The sequence below is a fragment of the Ischnura elegans genome, chromosome 7 (assembly GCF_921293095.1).
Source record: "Ischnura elegans chromosome 7, ioIscEleg1.1, whole genome shotgun sequence".
NCBI lineage: Eukaryota > Metazoa > Arthropoda > Insecta > Odonata > Coenagrionidae > Ischnura > Ischnura elegans.
The window spans coordinates 57,824,684-57,852,138 of record NC_060252.1 but is presented as its reverse complement, the minus strand read 5'-3'; the positions used below and the strand labels follow the sequence as shown (position 1 = coordinate 57,852,138).

Genomic DNA, 27,455 nt, shown 5'->3' with positions numbered 1-27,455 from the left:
TATAACATCTTCACAAAGGTCAAATTTTTGATGAGGCTGAACGTTGCACAGCAATAGGACCCCAAAAAATGTGAATTTATTCCAAATTATTCAAGTCTTAAGACATCGGCTTTAGTGCGAGGCATATTATCTGCATCACAAATCAAGTAAGTCAATGTACTTTAACAGCGGCTACATTCAATCCTTGTATTCATTGCATCAACACATGCCGTTTACTAGTAGAGTGATCCGTTGAATATATTGTTCTTCGCTCAAGTCCCGAGAACGATTTTTCGTCAATGAGATGAATAAAATTGGTGAATTATCCATAACGTAACTTCTTTCGCACCGAGTACATAATAACTCTCCATTGACAAATTGCACTTTTGTGCAGAGTGACTAGATCATGATTAACTCAATGACAGATTGAAAGCACAGTACCCGAAAAGTAGTTGATTTGACAAAAAGTCGTCTGCAAATGTACTACGTTATATATTAGAGTAGTTATATTCTCTCGAGGGCGGGGTTGAATATGGCCAGCAGTGATTATTCGGAGGTACTTTAATTATATTGATGTCTTAGGTTACAGCAAAGTCCAGGAGGAACGCGCTCAAAACGCTATCACTCAAAAAATGTGATAAAAACTTCGCTTTCTACTCCGTAATTTACCGATTTCCTGGCGGGAAATGACATGTTTCGCTCGACGAGATTTTCTTATTCTGGACATTTTCAGAAGTTGTAAAATTTGGTATTTGGTACCTAAGAAAACTAAGGAATAAACCTAGAATTTCCAGAAAATCCTCCTTGCAATTTAAAATCGCGTTGCGCGAAAATAAGTATTGGATATTTCAAAAAGACAGTCGTCTCGTTTTATACCGCGGAAGTTATCATAGAGGCGCAGAGGTCTCTCATCTTCTTGGTGAATAATTATTGCTTGGATTTTAGGGAAAAATTCATCAACTTTTTGCATATTGTTTTTTAACTTCAAATTAAACTTCACTCTGATCTAGCAATTTGCACTTTTAGCAGTCAGTGACGTAATTTTCATTCTTCAGTCGCAGACGTTCATCCACCGCCATCTTTTCCAGTCTAGCCTAGAGCGGCAAAAGGTGCTTCGACACATCGAAGGTTAGTGTTCTCTCACATTATGTCAATTTAGCCGTAGAAACTGTTAATGGTGAAGATCTCGTATATGCTTAATATGTTTCTCGTATTATGTAGGGCGTGTGAGATCTAATTTATCCATGGCAATCGTCTGTAACATATTCCCATGTGCTTCATGGCCAGACAATTGACGTCGTAATTTGTGTTATTTTCACCGAAATCAATCGTTTACTATTTAATTCATTCCAACTCGTTCATTCACTGATTCTTTATTACTTTTGCCTGAGCCACAATATTGCTGGTGGATTGAAATAACGTTTCGCGGTAACCTGTCGCCGGTTTAATTCAGTAACCTTACCCCTTAGAAAACGTCAAAGAGTTATGTGATTTATGCTCAAGACAATTTTAATTTTTGGCTTGTCCCAGATTAGATTGAATTAAACTATATTCTGCGATGCGTTATAATGTACACTTGTTTTTTTTTATCCTTTTAGTTTACCATGGCTGATCCCGAACGCACTGCCAATGCTAATGAGAATGTCGAAGAAATGGAGGATGAAGAGGAGGAAGTAGAGGTGGGCAACAATGACTATGATGACAGCAAAACCGATGTGTTAGCATCGCTTAACTTTAAAGCTCTACCTATGCCACAGGTCTGTAAACATTTCCTAAGCTTGTCGTCCCGTCACTGGTTCGTGTTCACCTAATTCATATTTGCTTTTTAAACAGTCCTACCCACCATCTGTGAAACGACGGATTAAAGCTCTGAAGAGGTTGCAGTTGGAATCAACTAAAATTGAAGCCAAATTTTATGCTGAAGTTCATGCACTGGAATGCAAGTACTTCAAAAATCATTACCAGCCCCTGTTAGACAAGGTGATTATTTCATTACTTATTTACGTTTGTGTTAAACCATGCTACTTCATGCATTGACTTTTAAGGGCTCATCTATGTTAATCCCATCTAATATCGTATTGTCAAAATTCTTACATGTACGTATGGGTGACTATCAGCAAACACTTGGTTCTCATTTCACTCATATATTGGCTTTTTTTTGTTTATGCTTCTTTATAAGTTGATGAAACATGGTGTTAGATATCTTAACTTGTCAATGGTGCTCATTTTTTTCAAATTCGATTTTAGCGTAGTAAAATTACCAGCGGAGATTATGAACCTAACGACGAGGAATGCGAGTGGTCGTCTGATGACGAGGAAAAGGAGGAAGAGAAAAAGATTATTACTGAAATGAATAAAGTTAAAATTAAAGAAGAGGAAGATTCAAAAGAAAATGAGTAAGTTCGGCTGCCAGCTTTGATCCTGAATCTTTAATTCGTTGACAGTATTTGCACGCAACTTGTAACCTCATAGTTGATGTTAATGAAATTTCAATAGTATCACTTTGTTTTTAAATTTAAAGGAACCAGAAAAATGATAATGTCAAAGGAATTCCGGATTTCTGGCTTACCATTTTCAAAACTGTGGGCATGCTTGCTGAAATGGTCCAAGAGCATGATGAACCTATTTTAAAGCATCTCGTGGATGTGAAAGTCCAGTTCTCTGAATCAAACCCAATGGTAAGAACATATGTATTGAAATCAACTGATTTTGGTGTGACTTAGAGGAATGATGAGGTATTCATGGTAAACCAGAAACCTAGTAATGTACCACAAACTGTATTTGCCGTTGACTAGTTTCGACGGCTATAGCATCATTATCAATATAAACATATGGGTTTTTGCTTCACCATGAAGTCATATGTATTGTTTTTTTAGGAGGTCCTTAATAATTTACATCTGAATTAATGCGCTATTTCATCTTCCCCAGGGATTTGTTCTAGAGTTCCACTTTAGTCCTAATGAGTACTTCACTAACACCGTTCTTACAAAAGAATATGAAATGACCTGTGTTCCTGATGAATCTGATCCATTTAGTTTTGAAGGACCTGAGATATATAAATGCAAAGTAAGTGTCTATGCCTTGTGTTACCTCATTGTAGTAGTAATACCTCCAGGTGGTATTAATGTGAAATATTATTTTCTAGGGGTGCACTATTGATTGGAAGAAAGGGAAAAATGTAACTGTCAAGCTTGTGAAGAAGCGACAGAAGCATAAATCTCGTGGCTCTCTAAGAACTGTTACCAAAACTGTTCAAAATGATTCATTCTTCAATTTTTTTAACCCCCCCACCGGTATGTTGAGTTGATTAGGTGAATGATATTGAGATTTTCACCGATCGGATGATTAATGTATTGTATTTTTTTTTTAGTTCCTGAAGATCATGAAGGAGAAATTGATAGAGATGTTCAAGCTCTCCTCACCAATGATTTTGAAATAGGTCATTACATTAGGGAAAGAATAGTTCCTCATGCTGTTCTTTATTTCACTGGTAAGTAAAATAGTTCTTCTGTAGTTATTTAATCACCATTAGTGTAATTTCTTCCTATTAGGCTCTGAATATGTTACTCTTAGTTATGCTGTCTGCTGCCAGGATGATGTATGGATTGTCATCTTTCTTGTGATAATTAAGACAAATTTAGGCATAACTATTATTAATTTGAATGATCCCAAAATCTCTTTTCAGTGGTGGATGGGAAAAGCAAGGCTCTCCTGTTTAGAATTTCTCTAATCCTTTGAATTCTAAAGTCAAGCCAATGAAAGATCAAGTCTAGTAAAGGATTGCGTCTGAGGGAGGGGGCCAAGATAATGGGTCAGAAATGAAAATCTAGTCAATCAAGGATCTAATCCTTGTCTAGGGATGAACAAAAGGTTTCTGGAAATAAAGGGAATGGAACACAGTGAAAAGAACTCTTAGAGATGAGTCAAGGAAAGAGTATTTGGGGTGATCAGAATCTAGTTGGTACTCAATAGCAATGCAGGGGTATGGGTCCGACATTGGGGTTGGAAACTGAGAGATGAGAGTGGCTAAGCAACTCAGGTCATCTTTGGTAGGTAGGTTCTTCTTTTAATAGTAACTGAAATTGTAATTATTTGTGGCATCTGGAAGGTAGATAAGTGGGTATGGTTAATTTTGAGAAATTGTAAGGAAATAAATCAGAGGACTCTAGTTTTCATTTAAAGTGGATATTTTTTTGAAGCCTGAGGTTTTGCATTGGAAGAATTTATCAGAGCAAAGTGTCTCTTCTCAGTGATTGTAAGCCAGCATTTATGCTTTCGGCAATAAATAATTATTAACTTATTTAGGATATTATTGAGGAGGCTCTTGGACACGAAGATTGTTCGAAAGTATTGACTGCATGCAAGGTTTCAAGGAAAGTATTTTGATCTGAATTCTGGTGTGGCAACAAAAAAAAGTTGGATGGATGTGTATTTAATGCTTATTTTCATCACCATCAAGTTCTTAATTTTTTACAATCATGGATAATTCAATGTTATATTTCAATATGGAAAAATTTCTCTCCTTCACGCTTTGATCTTCAGGTTTCAAAAGTATTGGTGTCGTTTCAATGACATCACTAAAGAGATTCTTTCCAGAGGTGCCCTTGGTAGTTATGCGACTCTAGCATGTATTATAGGTAGGGTGTAAATACCTTGATAATGTTATGAATTAATGATTAGTGAGTATGTTTTAGTAGTATTGTATCCTTATATGTATTTTCTGTTAAGATTTTTGCGCCTTAAATGTAATAAATTAGTGTTTTTCAGTCTTAAATTTATAGTTAAGTTACACATTTGGCCAGCTCTGCCTAAACTCATGCAGGAAAATTGTTTCTGGGAGGTTGGGTTCTCTCTACCCTAAATAATTTTAGTTGATCATATATTGTATGAATCTGTGACGACCTAAGGTAAATGTCTAATTACTATGTTTTCAGGTGAGGCCCTCGATGAGGAAGATTATGAAGATGAAGAAGGTGATGAGGAAGAAGACTCCTGTGAGGATGATGATCCTGATTATACTCCTAGTAGCAAGGCAGCAAATGCTGCAGCTAGAAATGCTAATCCAGCTGAATGTAATCAGCAGTAAATCAACTTGGGAGATTGTCCATAATTGGCAGCCAGAGACTCAAGCAATCCGAGTTTGTTTTAAGGTCTTTCAAGCCCTTTTTATAAGAAAATTAAATGAAGAAAACAGTGCTTGGAACCTGGAGGAAGAAGTATGGGAACTTATCAGAACATTTTATACATTCCCCTGCTTTCCCCTTAGGGTGAACCAAAAATGCCTTTGTTAAGAAGTTTTGGTTTAACGTGTTAACCATTGTCATTATGTTAATTCCTCGGCTGAATATTTTATGCTAGTGTTTCAGAATTGTGTTTTAACGTCCCTGCTTCTTGAAATTTGGGTACTGTTAATAAAGATGAATCTTGAATGTGATGTTTTTTCTTTTGTCACCCACACCCTTTCCTGTTGCTCTGAGTAAAAGTAAGGTCATGCAAGCCGGAGTACATTACAAATTCGATATAATGATACCCAACTGAAGTAGATGCGCATGATTTTCGATTCAAGGTCATATTTCGTAAGGGTTGCAAGTATTTCAAGACGAATTCGCGCCATTGTGTTTCGCGTGAAATGAGGGAGCCACTTTGGCGCCAAATGCCTATCGATGTATATCGTAATGCGATACATAGTCGGGGAGAACGATATATCTGTGTTATTGTCGCACAATGGAAATAAGGATGGGTGAAATTGTTGGACTGATTATTATATTATTATTAATTTTGTTTGAAATGGTGTCTAAAACGCAAATGTTCATTCACGGAAATAGTCAAGGTACGGGTAAATTTTTATCTTTGATCATTGTCTGTATTTCACATTTGCGGATAGCTCTTTAAATTCTGCATCCCCTGTGGATGGAAGTATTCTGAATGACATTTAATTGCTCATCTGGATTCATGTTTCACTTAATTTTATTTCAAGTTTATATCCATATGTTTTATTTGAATGTCTAAAGTTTTCTTTATTTTGCTCACTCGGTATGCAATGATCGCGTTTCTATTGCCAAACATTTTGTCATGTGGTTTGGATAACATTCGCATCATATGTTATTTGATTTTCTATGATATATGTCGTTTTCGTTGATTTTGCCATTTTTACGTATTCCTGGCGCAGTTCTTGAGATGCTAGAGGAGGTTTTGACTTATCTGTTTCCTTGTATATATTGCTTATTTCCTGCTGCTGCGGCAATCTGCCTGGCGATCACGAACGAATTAGGCAAAGCTTGAACTTAATTTAGTAACCGTTTGTTTTGCATTCATCATAATGCATGGGTATTTGATAGTGTTCCTTCGTCTCATTTTCTTCGTGCTTGTCAGCCAAGGTAAACCTCTAAACTCGGAATCCATAAGCATTTTCTTGCACCGTATACTTACTCTTTTTACTGTTTTCAGGATATATGCCAGCAAACAATGAAGTTCGGTATATAGTGGATGGTATGCCCGTCTCAATGCACAAAGTAAGTAATAGTTATTTGTATACTCATATTGATGTGATGTTGATGGTAGTCAAGTTACATTTGTATTATTTTATTTTTATTTACTTTCAGGATGTTCCCACACCCGGAGGGCGGTGAGAAAGTTTACTTTATACTTTTTAATTTAGAAAAATATTTAGTGTTGATGGGCCTGGCTTGTGGTACATTGTGTAGCGACATGAGAGCTTTTTATTTTGAACAATGTGCGACCAATTTTTTGTATTTAAGCATAGTTGATTGTATGAAAATGTTTTGAAGCTTAACCAGGGTTAATGTGGTGCTTTCATATTCAAATTCTTCTTTCTCAATATCAAATAGCTCTACACAGTGCAACCCTCTCAGTCACACTCATCGTCTGCTCCTCTTTCGACTCTTTCATTAGCACTGTCTCAATGCTGTTCCCTACTCTCTTTCTACTTTATTTTGGGTTTACATGTGGCAAAGTCTCAATAGCCTGTCATCTCCACTTTTCACATAACGTTTAAAATTCATTTGTGAATCCAGTGTCTCCAGAATCTCCAATCCAGAATCCATTTTTTTCTCCAAGAATTCACTGGCTGTGATTGTACTCCATTTGAATGCTTGCGAATTTAAGGAAATATCAAGTTAAGAATTTCGACCTCTGCTAATCTACTGATGAAGTTTTCATTTGGATTAATTGGTCCCTTGCAGATTGGTCCCTCAGTATACCTAGCACTGATTTAAGCAGTAACTTATCTATGTAGTGATTGTCCTTCATCTGTTTCTCCCTCTCCTGTTCATGACTCTTAACCTTTGGAAGGAATGCGCATGGCAAATTTTTCTAATTTTCCAATGATACATAGTGGGCTCAATAAAAAAATCTTTTTTATTAATTTCCTAACAGCAAAAACAGCACAAAGGGCTTTCCATTGGTTTACCAAGAAAAGAAATAAAAACTCATTTAATGATATACATAATTAGCAAAAACTAGATAAAAAGAGTAATTAGCTCTTGGGTTGGGAAGGGGTGAATTTTATGGTGATGTTTTTGGAAGTTTTGAAAACAGCAGCAGTGGAGGTTAAGTCCAGGGAAGATTTTGCAGCTGGAGAGTTATGAAAGGAAGAATGGGAATGGCACGGCTATTGTGTAATTGACAAGGAGGAACATGTTACTGAAAGTGGGGGATTTATGTTTTTTTTCTTACAAAATCTGAGTCCATTTAATGGAAGCTTAAGAAGAAGGAATGGAAGCATTAAATTCACTTAACTAATATTTCTGAGTTTAATAGTTTTTATTAGGGATGAACAGATTCAGGATTTTTTTCGGATTCGGATCGAATCCTTGATTTTCGGATCGGATCCAAATGCATTTTCAAATTCGTGATGCTGGAATTCCCCCGATGATTGTTCTTGGGAAGAGTCACACTATGTGCTAGTCGTATTTTGCATTTTTTATTTTCCACGGCTGAAATTCTCCTATGTAACCTCTGCGAGAGCTTTCAAACAAAACGGTTCATGAGTAGGACAAAAATTGCATGCGACGGCGCATTCGAAGAGAGAATCGGAACTCTTTCCACCCTTATGGGGAGTTGCATTCACTGAAGCTATTATTTAAAATTTGGGATCCAGATCCGATGTCTTCCGCGACATTGGATCCGATGTATCCAATGAAGGGCAACATCCGTGGATATTTGGATCCGAGGTATCCGATCCGACCATCTCTAGTTTTTACCCAATTTGCTATAATTACCCATAAATATTTACGATTACCACAGGATAGCATCCTGGATAACAAATAAAAACCCCTGGAAAACCTAAAAATCAGTGAATTTATTAAATTCTTTGCAATTTGCACCCTATTCTCTTTGTTGATTGAGGCAACTTAAGCCAGTTTATTTGGAAGGCATTTGTGATATTACTGTCTCAGTGTTGTTTTCTTTTCTCTCCTAGTCTCTTAGTTCTAAATTTGACATAGTAAGCCTTTTTCACAGTGCATTCAATAGCAGCGTCCATTACAGACTCATACATGCATGTACATATTTCATTCTTATGTTGGCTTTAGACCTATATCTTTGCTTTTATTCATGAAGATTGTCTTCTTTCTTACCCTTCTCTCCTCTGTCTTGTTTTGATCTTAATATAATGGCCATCGCTCTGGTACACTCTCACACTTTGTTCTCTCTCCATTCACACTCTCTGCCTTATCTCAATCTCTTTTAGAATTTACCTCGCCCATCATGTTGAGCCATTTCTCATTCTCTGTCATCCACCCTTGCCCATACCTGTATCTCAAACTGTGCAGCATATTCTAGTCTCCTTCTCAATATCTGCATTTCTGCTCTGTTAATTGCTAACTTTTATATTGACTCTGTGTTTAATTTTTTATTACATTCCCCGGAAATGTTCCTCTTTCCATCTCTCTTATGTGTACGTATATTTTTTGTCTCATTGTTGCTTTCTTCTCTCTTCTAGTCTCTTAGTTCTAAATTTGATATTGCAAGCCTTTCTCATGTAACATTCAATTGCTGACTTTTAGTTCATAATACCAATCTCAAAAATTTTTCTTTTTTTCTTAAGGATTCACACTCGACTTAGGCATTGTTATAGCTTCATCAGGGGAAACCTATCTCATATGCCTTTCTTTTGAAATATAGATTGCATTAAGGCAGGTCTCCGGTTGCAACCAAAAATATCATTATAATTATATATAATAGTATGCAATGTTTACATTTACTCCGTCAGAATCAGGTTTATGTGTTGAATAGTATTTTGGGCCACTATCCCAATAGTGTGAGTTCGATTCCTAGCTTTGTTACCTGAAAAGGCTTGATTCCTCTTAGAGAGATTTATTGAGTATGGCCCGAAAAATGACTTACTTATTTCTGGAAAATTTTATCTCTAAGTTAATGAAGTGATACTTAGACATTCCAATGCCACGCAATATAATTCATTTAAATGCTTGTATTGAACAATATGCGCGAGTACTATTATAATAGCTCATGGATCACCTACAATCAGCCCCTCATACCCTCCCCTTTTATCCCATTCCTTCTTTTCTATCCTTTCTCACCTGCCTCAGTTAGCACTTTTTGTCAGCAGCAGTGTACAAGGTTGATAGTCCATCCTAAATGTTTTCTTTCAGCATGAAATTCAACTGCACTCGTGACTTCGTATAGATACAATACAGTGTGGAATTTCAATGTAATAACATTGAACTTCATTCTATGGAATCAGTCGGCACCTTATTGATATTTGAGAATCCCTTTCCCAACTAATTATTCGGATGATGTTTAGAAACATTGAACTGTCACTTTACTCTATTATTTACTTATAGAGTCAATCTAAAATTGTAGAGTAACATGACATTGAAATTGATTAGAATAACAGACCTTTTTTATATTTAGTTTTTAGTATTGTATGAGTTATTTGATTAGGGAAATGTTGAATCATAAAAATGCTATTGCCAGTTTAGTCCATATGCAATAAGTAATACTTTTAATTAGCTTTGAATATATATTTCAATAATTATTGTTTAAACTGCTGAAAGGTTTTTACAAGAATGCTGGAAAAAGTTCTTATCTCTTGGGTATTATAATTATATGATTATGTCAAATGATAGTATGAATATAATTTGCTGCAAAAATTACCAACTATGTAATGCAGGGTATCCTGTAACTGGGGAAATTGGGTATAGGGTAGTTTCCTTCATCAAAGAAAACAAAAGGCATTGATTGTGATTCGTTACCCACCATTAGTGTATTCATAACATACAAATTATTTGGTTTTAGAAATCCCAGTTTAGACGAATGTTAATGGTCAATTTTAACCTCATTTGAAGAAGGCCAGATTGGTGCCTTTGCGATGCCACTCCACATGACGTCACAGGGACCTAGATGCTATACAAGTAGTCAGGAGTTTTACATCGTCTGAGATTACCAATGCATGCATGAGGCACAGAGCTCAGGGAAACATTTCTTGATAATCACCTATTAAAATTGCCTATGGTCGGAAAGTTTCCTTCATTTGATAAGGTACTAATAATCCTTATTTAAGCCAAGTGCTACCTACTTGCAGCCTGCATCATAGCAGTGCTCATTGCCTTGCACCAAGGTGGCCTCACACGGCGGTAACAGGAACCAGAATGACGTCACACGGGCTTTTCCCAGTATTCATACTTGGCCTTTGCGTTTTCACGCGCTTGAAAATTTTCACTTTTTATTTAATCGGGAAAAATAGATATCGTCATTTAACCCTTTCGCTGCTGTTCAATCTCCGGAAACCTTCTCCTCACATGCGGCGAAAATGTTAAAATGCGTTTCGTGGGCCCATGGAGCAGGTACTTTCAGGATGGGTGTGGTACACCCTCCGAAGGGTCGCTAATCCGCGACCCTTTCCTCGACGAACTCACCCTCGCAGGACCGTCTCATCGGCCCTACCAGCGAGGACCCTACCTCCCGAAAAGTGACCCTCTGACTGCATTTTGAAAATCAACCAATCAATGCGATCATCACAATAAGATTGTTCTCATCGCTCTCCTGCCAATCAAGCAATCAAGTACGTCTTTGAACCGTGTCACTGCGATAAAAAATAACGATTCTGTTAACTTTGCAACAAAACGTGGCTGCGGACCATCGGAAAACGGCCATTATATCAAAGTTAACAAAATCGTTATTTTTCATCGCAGAAACACGGTTCAAAGACGTACTTGATGGCTTGATTGGCTGGAGTGCGATGAAAACAATCATTTTTTGATGATCGGATTGATTGATTGATTTTCACATTTCAGTCAGAGCGATCACTTTTCCGGAGGTAGGGCCCCCGCTGGTAGGGCCGATGAGACGGTCCAGCGTGGGTGAATTCGTCGAGGAAAGGGTCGCGGATTAGTGGGTCCCTTCGAAGTGCTTCGGCGAAAGTGCTGAACGCATGTCAGGGAGGAAGAAAAAGTACGTCCACTGCAGTCTGCCGTGCGGACGTACTAGGTACGTCCACAGCAGTGAAAGGGTTAAAAATTGAAAAGCGTGAAATAGGTACTCCAGGAGTAATAATCTTTCGATTTTGGCAGTAAAAAATAATAGGAAACCACCCTATTGTGGGTGAATTTTTAGTCCCTGGAAATATGCATGAATTATTCATGAATTTTTCCTCCAACCTGAAATTTCAAATTCATTTCACTTAAAAAATTTTCGGTTCAGCACCCATTTTCTGGCCTGAAATGTGTAGTTGTTTTTGTAAATTTCATAATTTTAATTGTAGCTTATTAGAATTTTTACATTCGCATCGAAACGTGGAATGTCAGACTAGACAACAGAATTGAAATGTTATGCACTCTTGACTGAGACGGCACTAATATGTAATAGGAAAACACAGATTACCCAAACTTTCACTTTGATTTCTTGTAGTTTTCATAATTTTCGTGAAACAAATAATTTATAATTAATATGCTCTTATTCTGTTATTTAAGAGTCCTTCCTGGACTCATTGAGAGCTTTCTTCCCCAGACCATGATCATTTTATCTGGAGCGCGGTTTCGCACAGCGAGGCTTGGAAATCAGGGCACGAAGCTCCCGTGAATGCAGCTACCACGCAATTGTGCCATTGTGCTGCAGTGGTTCTAGGCTGTCCTTGCCAGCGAGTGCCTGGATGCGATTCAAACAATTTCTACTTCCTTCGTCTCTGCCTCCTCTTAAAGGATAGCATTTTTCTTAACTTACGATTGGTTAACAGTTGAAGAATCTTTTAAAATTTAATAAAGAAATTTTTTCTGCCGCTTACTGTCTGTTTCAACACTGGAGCAGACGTCCAAGTAAACTTAACACATTAACTGTCAGAAGTAAAGAAAATAATTCCTTTTTATGAAGAGGATTCTAATGGAAATAATAAGCTCGAAGTAGCCTGGCATTAAATGCAGTAAGTCTGGTGATTTTGCGTCCAATTTTATTATTTTTATGAAGATTGCAGAAAAAATTGAGCGAAAGTGAACGTCATGCTCGGATAATCCGCAACATGGTTAAGCCGCAGCTGAATAATCGGGAGTTGCTGTACAATTTTTGTTAGCTACCCTATTCCTTGTCCTTGTTAATACACAAGTATAATATTATTTAAAAAATATTGAAGTAATTTTGGAATTTTATAAAATTTCCATGGAAAACCGGGAATATGCATGAATTTTTCTGCTTTGATTGGCTGAATACCATGTTTAGGCTGATTAAATCTGTGATTGGATTGTGGGGATAGGTGAGGGTGAGAGATAGCAAGGATGATGATTCACTCCTGCATAGGATAGTAATTTCTCTGAAATTTCTCCAGAGAAATAATTCAAATTGTTTATCTTAATTCACAGGAAATAGTTTGATAAAAGAGTAAATATATAGTGTGGAATATAATACTGAATATAAATAAATTACCACAAGCATTCATTTGTATTTCAAATGTGCTGGTACACCCCAATGCGTCACCTGAACTTTTTTCTCAGAATGCCAATGAGAGGAAGTCATCTGAGGATTGGGCTGTACATAAATATCAATCTGTACACTTGATTATTTGTGAGATAAAGACAAATTTACCAAAATTACTGCTCAAGTCTTAGTAACATGCACAATTTAATGCATAATAAGTGAGCATATCAAGTATTTGGCTCTGCCAGAGTAAAGGTCTCTTTTAGGAATGAAAAGTCAAAAAATGACAAATTTTCCGAAAGGAAATGTTAGCTCACTAATGGAATGGGTGTCCAAAGTGAACAAAATGACTAGGGCCCATATTCTTAGTCAACCCTATGTATCCGTCCCTACATTTCTCAGTCAATCCTACATAAGTGGTGGGGGGTAATTCCGTCATCTAGTTCTCAGAAATGACATAGTTGATGGCTCAGTTCCAGTTTTCACTCTGGTTGCATAATCAGACCTAACTAAGAAAAGACATCCGGTAATTTTCGGGTATATTGTTAGGGCAACGGCTCAAGGGGTATAAACAATCGATGTCGTCCGCCAGATCGTGTCGGTGCATGAATTATCATTACAAATACTCTCATATTGAGCTAAAAGTAGAATCACATTGTCTTTAAATTACTTCAAAAGCGGTATGTACAAGATAGTGATAAGTACGGGGAAAATATGATCATTGACGTGAGAACTTCCGTTGCATCATCTAGGTTCATCATTCGCTTTTATCTTCCGTAGTTAAGTTTATTATGTGGCAAATAGCGGCATGAAAATATGTTTTCTATTGTTGCACGTAAACGATGTTGGTTTCTTATAGGTGTACCAAGTGCCAAAGGTGAAAAATATTAATATATATCTGCAGAAACAGGGTGATGTATGCCACTATATTGCACTTATTATACTTCAGCCAATTTTATTATTTATTTCACTTGGTAGCTATAAAGTGGTAGTATTATTACCTTTCTGCTGTGTTACTGTACATTTTAAAATGGTTTGTGTGAGCTCGTCTCCCTTACTATCCATTATAACATAGTTTCTTTAAACGAAGTGATCAGCGAACGAAATTTGGCCGCCATGTTTTTGTAGGGTGTAGGGCTGGTTCGGGTACCATACATCAAGTAGGGCCCACTTAGTTCCAAAAACGGCCATAGGAAGAGCTTGATATGGTGTATGTGGGGCGAGATCGGTTTATGTAGGGGCTGATGACGTATCCAGGGTCGGTTGGCCTTACAGGGTCAACTAAGAATATGGGCCTAGGTCCATCATACCAGAGGTTAATATCTGTTGTGAAGGGATAGAGTCCGGATAGGAGTGGAAAGTCGGTGACCATATGACATACTGACCTGGGTATTGAGGCGGTAGCTTCAATGAAGGATCAGCTAAAAATTCTATGTACTTGCAAGGCCACTGAGGGTATTGAACTCCAATTTTTTTACTATAGATATATACCCCTCCTGCACCTCATGGATAAAATTAACCTCCTCCCACCCCAGCCTAACTTATGCTACCCTAATGGTCAGCCTCCACTACTGCAACCCACCCTACATCAACCTTACTGTCATCATCCCCCAGCTTGCAAGTATAAATTTTGAATGTCATATTCCTTGCTTGTGCATACCAGTTCCCAGTAGGGTAGATTTCTAGGCTCCGTCCGTGTCTTCATTTTGATGGTGACATTTCATCTACTGTGCTATAGGCATCCTGAGGCCAGGCTGAAGTGGAGAGTGCTTCTAAGGTGTCTTATATTTGTTATATTTGCATCAGAAACTCTACATATATACCAGTGTTAACCTGATGATGACATTCTGTGGTATGTTGAAACCACGGTCTGTTAAATTAATTGTGTGGAATTATCGTTCCCGTGTTTAATCACAATGAAAAGCATTTTCATGAATAAATGCCTGAGACTACTGTTACAACACTGTTAATAAATGCTTTCCCGAAGCTTTAGCTAATACTTCAGCAACAGACGCACCAAATCCATGACAAATACAACTACAAGCCAGTTACTTTAAGAAAACATGTTTGTTCCATTGAATTTCTGTAATTAGAAGCTAAATTTCAAGTCTAATATTGCTTGACAGTGAAAAACTGGTGTTGAAAAATAAAATTTATGCTGAATACATAATACTACAGTGCCTAATAATACTAGCAATACTTCTACGTATTTAATGATGCTACAATGCTTGGAGTCCTGCTGGAAAGATTGAAAGAATTACTTAACTTTCATTCAATGCTTTAAAATAGGCCGAAAAAATTTTCTCTTTTAAGTAAACTGGTGACTAGCAATTTGTGATGTCACAACTTCAACAGTCCGTGGGAGGAAAGTTAGCTCATTTTTATTGGAAGCAACTTGTTCTTAAATGTATCAGTATGATAGGTTACCACAGACTTATTGACTATGAACAGTGGAGACTGTGAGATATTTCATTATCTTCTTTGATTATTTGGACTTATGAGAATACATCTTGACACTTGAAAACTGCACTTGTTACGAAGTTTGTTTGCGTGCTCGTGATGGTTAGTGTGAAGGCATGGTTGCTTTACTGATTTAGCTGTTCGAAAGTTAAATGCTTCAACTAATAATTATATTTTTTAAATTTCAGAGCCCCTATTGAAGATAGTGCATACTATAGGTCCAGATCTAATATGAAGTTTGAACCATCATTACTGGATTTTAAAGAAAGGTATGCTCTTCTCTCACAACTTTGTGAATTTCAAATGCTCTCATTGGTGTGGTATGGTTGAGGATTTTCTTCATGTCTCTGCTTTAGATTTGAGTTCAGTTTTCATGTCTTCCTCTAGATATCCTCTCTATAAAGGTTGGCAAATATGATTGTGGAGGTTTTGTTTAGAGGATGAAGTTGACAAAAGAAATTCAATGCTGCTTACAGCCTAGAAAAAAATTCATCTCTCTTCTTTGGGAAACTTATATTACCTATGCTTATTGGGATGAGGGACTTGGAGTTATTATCAAAGAGAAGGATTTTATAATCAAAGATATGTTAAGGTGGATGGCATTAACTTACAGAATTATTTTTTACTTACTTGGCCAGAATTATTTTACACTCTTGTGAGAAAAGGGTTACCTATGGTCTGCATTTATTGAGTAGTGATATTTCCGTGATGTGTACTTGTTTTCATGTCAGTGCTCCTGTTTCAGTGTACCTTTTTTACATCACATCTGTCTTTATGCTGGTTATCATTAATGTTAATGGTGGAGATGCAATCTATAGTTTGATAAATGATTCTTCGTAAATTAAAAGTGTGTTTAGAGTTGAACTTTTTCTAATGGTGAATAATTTTTTTATTTCTAGGCATCTTGGGGTGCCCCATAGTGAAAAAGTTACTCTTATAAATATGAACAGTAATAAAACAATTCATATGTCATCAATATCTGGGAACACAGTTCATTTCCATTGTTCTTTTTTTGAGGACAAGGTATGCTACATATTATTTTTTGCATGACCTTACCTTATCATTTAGTCGTTGTACTTTCACATTTTTTGTCATGTTTAAAAATTTATTTTCATTTCATAGCTATAAAGAAATGTGTCATTGCCAAATATGTAGCAAATTAGCAATATTTAGTTACGTTAACATGTTTATGAAAGTTTCACTTACCCGGTATTTTTCTGAAATACACAAATTGGTTGCCCTCTTCTACTGGTACTTCTATATGGACATTTGGTGAAGCTGGTGTGAATTTTTTTAAAGCTCTCTATTACAATTTTCTCTGTATTAGGAAATACCTCGTAATATTGAGGAAAGTAATAGTTCTGATTTTCCCCTCATTAATTGCATAATGTGGAACTGCATTACAACAGTCACTGATATAATGAAGTTTCAAAAATGTGCACGAATTTCTGCTGTAACTAAATTTACCTGTTTTTAGTTCTGGGAAGCTTCATTATCACTTCAATTATAAGTTTAAAAGGGTGAAACGCTAGTCAATTTCCTTATAAATTGTCTAATGTTAGATTTTGTAGCATTTTACTTCTCGTTTCTACCTAAATGAAAATGAGTTTCACAGTGCCATGATTTAGAAAGTGGAGTTGATGTTCGCTTTTACCAAATATTGGAGTACAGATTGTCACATCACCACTTGTGTAAGTGAAGTTTATTTCACATTCGACTTTGAGGTCCCATTAGCACTGAGGATAGGGAGAGGATAAATTTGAGTGCTTGGTTGCTATTATACTCCATTTTATAGAAATAGCCCATGAGAATACATGACTAACTAAACGTTGAAATGGCAAATTAGCGACAGACACCCTCTTGTTGTATAAGGCTCTGGCATAAGTTCGAGACTCCTGAATGCAAAGAATGGCATCGAGTGGAGGCAAGGGTGCTTTTGGATCTGATAAATCTTAGATTTTAATGTGGCATGAGCTGACGTTATGTTTTACTGAAGTCAAAATTCCTTCATTGAGTGTTTATTTTATGGCCCCAGTTTCTTACGTTCTAATATATATTGAACTTTCCTTTTTGATTACTTCCACCTGATTAAAATCATAGTGAAAAATGATTAGTGTTGTTTGGTGAATGTATCAAAGGAATCAAGTGTCTAATAATAAATTTATTTGATTATTTATGCTTATTTGCATTTATTTTAGGTTGTACCTCCCTTAGGTAATACTACATTTAATGTAGTTTTCCTTGGAAGAGAGGAGGGCAAAATTCAAAGCACACTTTTTATTCACACTTCAGAAGGTAGTTTTAAGTACCAGGTGAGTGAGAATTTAAACTTATTTTACTTTTAACATGGTTTGTCTTCAGTTTTGCCACCCTAATTAGTAGCCTATAATATTTATGCATGTGATATTGTTGTATGCTTTTAAATGATCTTCCCTCATTCTATCCTGATATTTGTTACCCATTAAGCATTGCGATGGTTTTCATTTGGAGTAGACCAGTGAGTCAGAGAAATGAAGAAGATTTATGGGACAGGGACATTGCCTTCTCAGTGAACTGAGTTACTTAACAGGAAGTTCCTTGCTTCAATAAATCACTTGTTATCTTGGCACTGAGAAGATGTAATTGATTTTAATAATCTTTGTAATGCATGACTAGGAATCAGCGTAAGTGGTTTCAATTATTACTATTTTTTTGAAACTTGGTGATGTCAATTTCTTAGAAAAATATTGCTCAGTTATGATTGCAATTTTAATTGTTGTGCAGGCAGTCCCTGACTTTCGCACACAATGCGTTCCTGAAAACGTGTACGAAGTCGAACTATTGAGTTCCATACTAATTTGGGGTTACGTTCTTAAAGAGTCAAATATTCATACTTTAGCATTATTTTCTGAACAGATTTTATTTTTATTACCTAATAATTATTAATAAATTAATAAAATTCCTCACATTATATGTCTTTCGAAAATATGCAGAAAATTTAAATAAAAGTTTTAAAAACCAGAATACTGTTGAGGGTAGCAAGTGAAACTTCCTCTCGGAGTTTAAGTTGACATTCCACTTATAATGTCCATTTAAAAAAAAGCATATCAAGTAGTATAACAAAATGTAATAGGGTGGTTTCCTATTATTTTTTATTGCCTAAATTAAAAGATTTTTACTCCTGGAGTATGCATTTCATGCTTTTAGATTTTTAAATGACAATATCTATTTTTCGCCATTAAATAAAAAGTGAAAATTTTAAAGAGCACGAAAACGAGACGGCTGAGTATTGGCTTTGCTTGGCTTAATGCTGGGAAAACCCCGTGTGACGTCATTTCGGTTCCCACTCGCCGTTTGAGGTGACCTTGGGGCGAGGGTTTGTGCTTTGCTGCGGTGCAGGCTGCTAGCAGGTAGCAGAGTACCCTGCTAGCGGGTAGCGCTTGGCTTAAATAAGGATTATTAATGCCTTATCGAGCGAAGGAAACTTTCCGACCATAGGGAGTTTTAATAGGTGATTATTAAGATATGTTTCCCTTGCCTAATGCATGCATTGGTAATCTCAGACGATGTAAAACTCCTATCCACTCATATAGAAACTAGGTCCCTGTGACGTCACGTGGAGTGGCATCGCCATGGGCACCTATATGGCCTTTTTCAAATGAGGTTAAAATTGACCATTGCCAATTGTCTAAACTGGGATTTGTAAAACCAAATAATTTGTATATTATGAATACACTAATGGTGGGTAACGAATCGCAATCAATGCCTTTCGTTTTCTGTGATGAAGGAAACTACCCTATTGTTGAACCCTCACTTTTGATACCTTTAAATTTTTACAGCTCATTTTCCTTGGCAAGAGAAAGATCTCGTCCTGGCTGACCAAAAAATTACAAACAAACTTCCGAAAGTCCAAATTTAGCGTACGAAAGTCAAGTAAAAGGTGTCAATTTGGAACATACAAAAGTGTGAATTGTACTAAAGTCAAGGACTGCCTGTTTTATTTATTTTTTACTGCCAGTGATTTAGAGAATGGTTGATATTTTATTACTCATAAGCACTCCACTATTAGGTATAGCTTGACGTAGGAACAATCCACCATCATTCTGTTGTTGTGTCCCACAAAGCAGTTTTTTCTAAAACCTTTTCATAAACCTGTTACTTGCTCTTATGCCTTTTTTAGCCCAGCACTGGGCCAGGTATTGCAGTATGTTGCCATCTAAGCTATTTTTGTTTTAAGTATTTAATTTATTAATTTAATTAAAACAATTGAATATTCTATGAAAAGTTAAAAATTTTCATTTTAGGTCACAGGTACAGGGGTGATGAGTCCATATCGGCTGAGACCATTAGTAGGAGTACGGATGCCATTAAATTCCAGTTTTACTCCTTTAATTCACATGCATAATCCTCACACATTCCCATTGCAGGTATGTCTTTGAAATAGCTTTGTGTATTATTAAATTATTATTAAAACTTATTTAAAAAATTATTATTAAAAATTATTATTATTAAAACTTTCAATTTAGAGTTAGCTGTTCAAAATTTAAACCTATGAGGTATTTTCCTTTTTTTCTTAACTTGTTTCAAATAGCTGAAATGATTTGTCCTTATATTTATTAGCGATAAGTTATAATCTCTTTTTAGAAGCAAATGTTATTGGCCCAGTAAAACAGATGAATTCTTCTTTACAGATAGTGGAGGTGTATAGTAGTGGTGGTGAGCTATGCTTGGAGCTTCCATCTGGCGAAATGGAGGGTCCAAAAAACCTGTGGGAGATCCTTCCATTTGAAACCAAGCCTGTCATCAGGGCTAAGTTTGTTGGGTTATCAGAGAAGAACCATACAGTTTACATCAGGTACTGTGAATGTTTTTTTAAAACTAGGCAATAAAATATTTATTTCAGTTATGTTGTGATTGGTTCATGGATGTGCTATTATGTAGCATTTAAAGGTTTAATGTTGTTTAATTAGCCATACAGGCATCCCCCGAGTTATGTTTGTCTCGACTTACGTAAATCCGTACTTACGTAAGTGATAACCGTATTTCAAATGATTACGTTAATTTTCGAATGCGAGCACGAAGAAGTAAATATTCGCTCGTACAACCTATGGTAGAAAAAATATCGAATAGTTATCGAGTTTTTTACGTGCTAAAAATAACAAAGTGACCCATTTTTGTCATTCCTCAAAGGAATTTTCATTAATTTCTGTAGAAAAATCGCTTATAAATCCCAAGTCAGCAATCAACGTGAAAATTTGCAGTTCTAGCGATGAATGTGGTTGCGCTCATTCCTGTGCGATACAACTTGTTATACAGCATGCACACCCGAACTCCGACTTTCAGCTATGTAAAAATTGTATCCTTAAGTTTGGTCATTTCCATCTGTGGAATTTAAATAAAATGAAGTTCAAGCAGAAATCATAATTGTGGAAAAGAATTGTTTAGTACCCACGTAACGGCATTGAAATTTTGAGTGTTGGCAATGAACGCCGCGAAAAAGTTAAGAAAAAGTTGATATACCATATTAATTGCGTAATTGTTTACATGGTTCTGGCGGAAGATTTTATTTATATGGCGGAAGCTGCATTTTCTCGTTCTCTCATATTGTGTGCAACTGTAAATGAATATTGCGTCATTGAAAGCTTTTCCCCACTAACTTTGTCGCACATTAATGACGGAGTTGGCTGAATAAAAGCTCACTTTTAATTAGCTTCGTTCTTTGGAAATACTCTTCGATGTTTCCAGCGAAGTAAATATTCAAATGATGATATTTTCACGTTATTTTATTGAGATATGAGGGAATGAAAGTATGTTTCCGTGCGTGAAAGATTGAGGGTATGTGCGTGTGAGTGTATCTAAGAATATAGTAACTTACTGGTATTTTTTGCGTGTTATTTGCTCGTAATCCTAGACACTCCTACGTGTATTAACTGTGACAGTGAAAGCACCAGATTCATCGATCAACGTAATATGTAAAAGGTAGAAGAGATAATGATTATAGGTAGGTTGACAATGCATTCTTTGGGCCCTTAGATCGCAGTATAACATAATGAATCAATTTAAGTATTCAGTTTAGTAATGTAGCGTTGAGATACCGTACTTTCCCGAATCCACGCTATCGGTCAACTATGGGAATAATATTACGCATTTTGATTGGCAATGCTCGAGATGCAACTCTCAGACTATATTAATGTTTATCGATTTTGTATCTAATAACGTAAGAATATGCGGTAGAGTACATGAATATTGCAGTGAATTGAATGAAACTTCACCAAGAATTTACCGCGCATTTCTTTGCTGAGAATTTCACCGCGCCGATCGAATCTCTGAAACGCTAACTAAAAGGTTCGACTTACGCAGAGTCTGCCGGAACGCATCTCTTACTTAACTCGGGGGATACCTGTATATTGGTCTACCCACCTGGCCAGGACCATGACTGTACGTTATTTTGTTGACAAGTTTTCAGTCTACTTTAATCCTTAACAAATTTTATCCATTAAATGAGGAAGTTTCTAGTTAGTTTTTTTTTTATTTCTAATGATAAATTTTTAGAAGGGGTGTTAAAATCTGAATTACCTGATAACTGAAAGATTTTCTGCTTACAAAATCTTTCTTCACCTGATGAATCGTACTTGAATAAACTGCAAATGAAATTTGCGTAAAAAGCTAGGAATACAATGTTGATGTATTTGGTGCATTTCCCTACCTTATCTTGAAAGATGTAACCACTTTCTGGAATTTCCTGATCAAGTCATTCGTGGAAAATGTATAAAATTCATTTTCAGGATAACTCCTCTGAGTGTCTCAGGTTATTTCTAGTTAAAGTATATCTTTATAGTATATATTTCTAGTATTAGTATATTATTGTGTAGAAATGGATTTTGAGGCCAATGTAAATGTAGATATGTAAAGTATTTTTGCTGATTTGGTGCTAGGTATACGGGGACATGTATTGTGTAAAAATGGTTTTGTTGAGGGCTTTTTAAAAATTTTGTGGTACTAAGTATTTTGTTTTGCATTTTGGTTTATGTATATTATTGTGTAATAACTTTATGTTACCACCCGACTACATGGTCGACTTGTAACCAATTATTTAATAATAATAAAATAATAATGTCATGAATAATAATAATAAAATCATCTTTAGGTGTAGATTTTCAGTTGATATCAATTGTTGAAAGAGTTGGTGGTGAACTTCAATTTTTTTGCATCGTAATTGTTCGTGATTGTTTTGATTCGGCCTATTTGCCATTATTATAAAGAGTCAAAACCAGTATGTTGGTAGTTTCTAAATGTTAATTCTGTTTTCACTAATTATGAAAGGATAGCATTAGTCTTTAACTGCAATAAAACATTCAATGAAGATGGGAAATGAATCTTGAATCTTCTTAGAAAGAGCTGTTTTAAGTCCTTTAGAAAGGAAAGTCATCCCTTTGTATTTTTTTGCTCCTTGATTCATTGTTTACAAATGAGTTTGTTGTTGAATAATGATGAGAAAGTGTAAGTTGCCGGGCGCTGTCGTCCTCGTCATCCGCAGAAGGATAAGGAAAGTCGCGCAGAAAGAAAGGAGAAGTCACATGTCGGGGAGAATCACACTTTATTCTGCCCTGGTTTCCTTACATCCGTCGACTGCCTCGAACTGCCCCGCGAGCTGCCGTCTCCCTCTTGTCAGCGTTTTTTCCGTTGTTTCCCAGGTGCGTTGCAGGCTCACGTTCTTAAGAAAAGATCTCTTACCTTACGTGGCCATGCGAGCGCTTCCTGTCTGTGTTGAGAGGTAGGGGAATCGTGAGAGCGAAAGGAAAAGGTTTATCGCTGAGCTGGTCTGGGAATAGGAAATGAGGTAAGGAAGACGGCAGTCGCCCCATACATTCACTCTCCCCCAAAAATTTAAAAAATTTACAGATCTGGAAATTTTTTAAACACAATCACACAATCAGGTCAGAATAACGTTCTTAAACATAACAACGAAAACCACATCACGAGCAATCGAAGGAAAGAAAAACAAATGAAACCAACACAAGCAATTTCGTCCCCTTCCGTTATCACGGACACATCGCACCATTTCTAGTCCTAACCAATATTTTACAACAACTATTACACTTTCAAAATCACACACAAAACAGAGAACACAATTACACTAAGAACTATAACCACATTATTTTCTACCGTGATCGATGGTTACCCTAGCTCGACCTTAAAAGGATTCAATTCATTAGCACTACTACCCATATAAATCTAACAAAAAATTATTGACTACAATGCAAACCTCTCCTACCTCGGAGAGCACCTACCCATTATTATCAGTATCTAAGCAATATTATCTTCACCATCGCTTGCCCCATCATCTCTCTCCTCATTAACCACTACGCGTACGTTCCTAGCATCGATAGTCCTCGTACGAGTGGATTTCTCGCCCAACCCATGGCATGTTCCCTTAATGCAAGTAAGTTTACTATATAGTATCCCCAAAACTACTATTAAAAGTACCCCTAGGCCAACAGGGATCGAGATGTGATAGATATTTTCCGTTGATGACTTCCTTTGCACTCGCTCTATCAATTCGCTCAAGCCAACAGTCAGTGACCCCTTCGCGACTTCCGTGTCAATCTCCCTCTTGAGCAAGCTCAAGCTGTTCATATCCATTTTTATCAAGGTTTCCCTTTTCTTCCCAAACATTTCAATTTGAGGGGAAACAAACTCGATCAGGCTTTGCGACACTTCAGATCTCCCCTGCCAGGCTGCTATGATTTTGAAATTCTCACCCGTTATATCACAATGGCTCACGTTAGCCAGTAAACCACTTCCCTCCAATTTCAGCAACCTGGGCCTGGCTTCTCCTACTCCCTCATGACACAAAAAGGTGGCGGAGAGTGTAGAAGGAGCAGTAAACACCCAGCCCCGTTCAACCTTGCGGAAGAAAGGCATTACCAGGCGCATTTCTTCCCGGATACACATTTTAGTCCCCCTATCCATGAATAAATCATACTCACAGCTTACCCCCGATCCACTCAACAGAACGAAATCACCCGGGCATGTATATATAGGTCCTTCTCGACATTTTTGGAGCTCATCCACCCCCGCGATAGCAAAATAAGCTCTGTCTTTCGAGATAAGCAGATATTCCCCCACTCTCCACTGACCGTAGACGTCTAATCCTGGGTATTTAATAGGGAAAGTGTGGACTCGATACAACTCCAGAATACCGCCGTCTCCAACCACCGGAATCTTTATTATAACCCTCAACGTCTCACCCACCACTACGACCGTCACCCGTGCGATCTCATAATATACATATAGCGTCTCATGCTCACATGCGGACAACATTCTCAATGGGGGCCGTAAACTATCTCTGATTCGTCTGAGACACTCTAAATATTTATTTGGTGTGATTAAGATGCTACTAAGTCTATTATAAACACTACTCTCCAATGCAATTCTCAGCCCGGTCAAGTCAATCCTAGCATTGACTAAGGCGTGACCCACCTGCCTCAGAGCATCTTCGGTCATCACCATCTCCCGTAGTTCCCTATAGTTGGCCTCCGACTGATTAAACCTCAATTGCGACTTGTTCCTGTAATCAATATACTCGTCAACCAAACTCCTTAAGAAGCGCGTGTTATTTGCCACTCGTCCTTCCATTCCTTTCAGAACCAACAATTGAGCACCTATAGCTGCATGAGCATCTCCCCCCTCCCTCTCAAGCTTCTCAATTCTCCCATTTAGCTGTCTCAAATCCTCTGCGTCAGCTGTTCCGAGAACCATTTTTAGAAGGGATCCTCCTGCATCAATCCAGCCTCTTCTTACTCTCTTTTTTTTCACCAAATCCACTAGGGTCTCTAATTCCTCTTTCACCCTTGAATACTCCACTTCCATCCTATTTAGAGCAATTTTGTATCCCCTTCCCATGGATACCCCTCGAGTTAATTCGGCTTTTTTTCTCAATTCTGCAAACGCGTCAACTAATTTAACATACTCCTTCTGTACCTCTCCCAAATCAAAATTGATAACCAACGCCCACGTTTTATCAGTTATCACCACGTCTTGCGCCCGCTCAAACACCACTCCACTCCCTATTGGAATCACATCTTGCCCATCTACAGAATCCACAAATATAAACAAAACACACATCACCAAAACTTTACACTGTATAGCTGCTCCTTTCCCCATCATGACGGAGGGGGATTCCTCTTGCGCAGGAAGTACCGGGGGGAAGGGGGGGTATCGGGAGGGGGTGGCGGTCCGGGTGGGGAGTGAGATGGGGGATGGGATGAACGTGCCCTCGAGCGGAGAAGATAAGGGGACCTCTGAGGAAGGGGCGTGCTCCAAGCGTCTTCTTCACTCCCAACAGCGGCACGGCCTTGCTCGTTATCAGCAAGGTCGGCAGCCTCCCCTCCACTCTCCCTCTCCTCGCAGATGGGCGTATCTTGCAGGGGACGCTCTCCGCTAAGGCAAGGCGACGAGCTGTCTAGCCCTTCCGTTAAGGAAGGAGATCTCCTACAATCCTCTCCTTCGTCCTCAGCTCCGATGAAATTCCCGGAAGGCGAAGAGAAATTCCAAGAAGGAGATCCCTTCTCAGCTCCCTCAAAGACGGGAATCACCGTCTGCTTTTTCGGCCTCCCTCGTCGCCTCTCACTGGCAGCGCCTGCAACTGCGGGAGAAGGAAGACCAAGATGGCGGGGATGGGGCTTTACTCTATTTTTATGCACAACTAACGTCCTATGAGGGAGTTGCAGCATTAAATTTACGGGAGGAAGAACCTTAACAACGCTGTACGGCCCCTTCCACGGTCGGTGGAACTTCTTTCCCACACCTGTCTTCACACAAGGGTCGCTTAAATAGACTAAGTCTCCCACTGAATACGTCCGGTCCTTTCCCTTGGATCCCGCCCCCTTGAATTGCTGTTTTCGTGCACGCTCATTGTTTCTAGCACACTTTCGCCACATCACTTGAAGTCTATCCCGTAACTGTTCCACTTGAGCATTACACGCATCTCTCAGAGGTCTCTTCACACACTCGAACGGCGAGTTCATTTCATAACCAAATATTATTTCATGAGGGCTGAAGGCCGTGGAGCTGTGTACTGAGCTATTATATGCTGTCAAAGCATAGCATAGGATTTCATCCCAACTGTTGTTTTTAACATTCACATAATGGGATAGAATCTGTGCTATCGTGCGGTGCACCCTCTCTATCCGTCCGTTGCACTCGGGTCTGTAAGGGGATGTACGCAATTTGGTCACTCCTAGCAACTCACATACACCCCTAAATAAGTCCGACATGAAATTACTCCCCTGGTCGGTTAGAACCTTGTCAGGGACACCGAATCTTAAAATCCACTCCTTCACAAGTGCAACGGAAACCACCTCTGCTGTCTGATTTGGCAAGGGAACCATTACCAGATACCTAGAAAAGTGATCCAAAATGGAAAGAATGAACTTGTTTCCCTTCTCAGTCCGAGGTAACGGGCCAACTATATCAAGAGCGATAAAATCAAAGGGTCTATCGGTGGCCGGAAGGGCTTGTAACGGGGCCTTAGACTTCCCATACGGACTTCTCCTCTGACACGACACACAGTTTTTCACATATGCCTCGCAATCTCTTCCCAGGTGCGGCCACCAATAGCGCGCCCCTACGCGGGCTTTAGTCGATCTAACCCCCAGGTGTCCCGCGAGGGCGTAATCATGGCACTGACGCAAAATGTCAGTCCTTATGCTCTCAGGGACAGCTATCACTCTTCCCCGCGGGCCGATTTTAAAAAGGATTCCGTCCACAACCTCAAATCCTGCCTTGCCTGCCCATTCCTCGCACTCTACGTCATTCCTTTGCGCACTTGCTATGTCGACACTCGGCGTACATTTAAATCGCCTCACCTTCCGGCTAAGTCCATCGGCGTTCTTGTGCAATACCCCGGGCTTATGCACTACCTCGTAGTCATATTCGGAAAGTTTAAGAGTCCATCGCATCAAGCGGCTACTTGGGTCACGCAGGCCAAATAGCCACTTGAGGGCTGCATGGTCACTAACTATCTTAAATTTTCGTCCATACACGTAGCATCGGTATTGCGCCACGGCAAACACAACACTGCACAGTTCCTTTTCGGTCACTGAATAATTTATTTCAGCGGAATTCAGCTGTCTTGATGCATATGCAAT

At 38.0% G+C, this 27,455-nt stretch overlaps 3 protein-coding genes across 6 annotated transcripts in view; 2 read left to right on the top strand and 1 right to left on the bottom strand.

Annotated features, from left to right (window-relative positions):
* The first annotated feature begins 874 nt into the window (after positions 1 to 874).
* LOC124162125 (nucleosome assembly protein 1-like 1) lies at positions 875 to 5,408 on the top strand. Of its 3 annotated transcripts, XM_046538535.1 has the most exons (10): positions 875 to 898; positions 1,035 to 1,107; positions 1,578 to 1,736; positions 1,813 to 1,959; positions 2,227 to 2,375; positions 2,501 to 2,657; positions 2,908 to 3,045; positions 3,125 to 3,272; positions 3,350 to 3,469; positions 4,914 to 5,408. In XM_046538535.1, exons 3-10 carry the CDS (start codon positions 1,584 to 1,586, stop codon positions 5,063 to 5,065), a joined length of 1,164 nt encoding a protein of 387 aa, XP_046394491.1. In that variant the 5' UTR covers positions 875 to 898; positions 1,035 to 1,107; positions 1,578 to 1,583; the 3' UTR covers positions 5,066 to 5,408. The 3 variants fall into 3 exon arrangements, with proteins under 3 accessions (XP_046394491.1, XP_046394490.1, XP_046394492.1); XM_046538534.1 differs by lacking the exon at positions 875 to 898 and having other exon boundaries at positions 982 to 1,107; XM_046538536.1 differs by lacking the exons at positions 875 to 898; positions 1,035 to 1,107 and adding an exon at positions 1,221 to 1,431.
* Positions 5,409 to 5,662: 254 nt separating this feature from the next.
* Positions 5,663 to 27,455, top strand: part of LOC124162861 (transmembrane protein 131) — a 61,711-nt gene continuing 39,918 nt past the window's right edge. Inside the window, exons 1-8 of one of the 2 annotated variants that reach the window (XM_046539545.1) lie at positions 5,663 to 5,809; positions 6,427 to 6,491; positions 6,582 to 6,604; positions 15,513 to 15,593; positions 16,224 to 16,347; positions 17,523 to 17,636; positions 19,608 to 19,730; positions 19,995 to 20,158. In XM_046539545.1, the coding sequence (XP_046395501.1) occupies positions 5,704 to 5,809; positions 6,427 to 6,491; positions 6,582 to 6,604; positions 15,513 to 15,593; positions 16,224 to 16,347; positions 17,523 to 17,636; positions 19,608 to 19,730; positions 19,995 to 20,158 (800 nt within the window). In that variant the 5' untranslated portion in view covers positions 5,663 to 5,703. Of the gene's footprint in view, positions 5,810 to 6,190; positions 6,357 to 6,426; positions 6,492 to 6,581; positions 6,605 to 15,512; positions 15,594 to 16,223; positions 16,348 to 17,522; positions 17,637 to 19,607; positions 19,731 to 19,994; positions 20,159 to 27,455 lie in introns of those variants that run through there. The other variant, XM_046539546.1, reaches the window with a different exon arrangement.
* On the bottom strand, positions 22,884 to 25,462 carry LOC124162862. The gene is made up of 2 exons (XM_046539547.1): positions 24,338 to 25,462; positions 22,884 to 23,731 (listed from the first exon to the last, which is right to left on the bottom strand). The coding sequence occupies exons 1-2, from the start codon at positions 25,429 to 25,431 to the stop codon at positions 23,611 to 23,613; spliced, it is 1,215 nt and encodes a 404-aa protein (XP_046395503.1). The 5' UTR covers positions 25,432 to 25,462; the 3' UTR covers positions 22,884 to 23,610.

Coding starts and splice junctions, on each gene's coding strand:
- LOC124162862 (XM_046539547.1), bottom strand. CDS start 25,431: ATGTGTGTTTTGTTTATATTTGTGGATTCTGTAGATGGGCAAGATGTG. Junction 23,732..24,337: donor CGAGAAGGACCTATATATAC/ATGCCCGGGTGA, acceptor CATTAAGGGAAC/ATGCCATGGGTTGGGCGAGA.
- LOC124162125 (XM_046538535.1), top strand. CDS start 1,584: ATGGCTGATCCCGAACGCACTGCCAATGCTAATGAGAATGTCGAAGAA. Junction 2,376..2,500: donor GAAGATTCAAAAGAAAATGA/GTAAGTTCGGCT, acceptor TTAAATTTAAAG/GAACCAGAAAAATGATAATG. Junction 3,273..3,349: donor TTTTTTTAACCCCCCCACCG/GTATGTTGAGTT, acceptor TTTTTTTTTTAG/TTCCTGAAGATCATGAAGGA.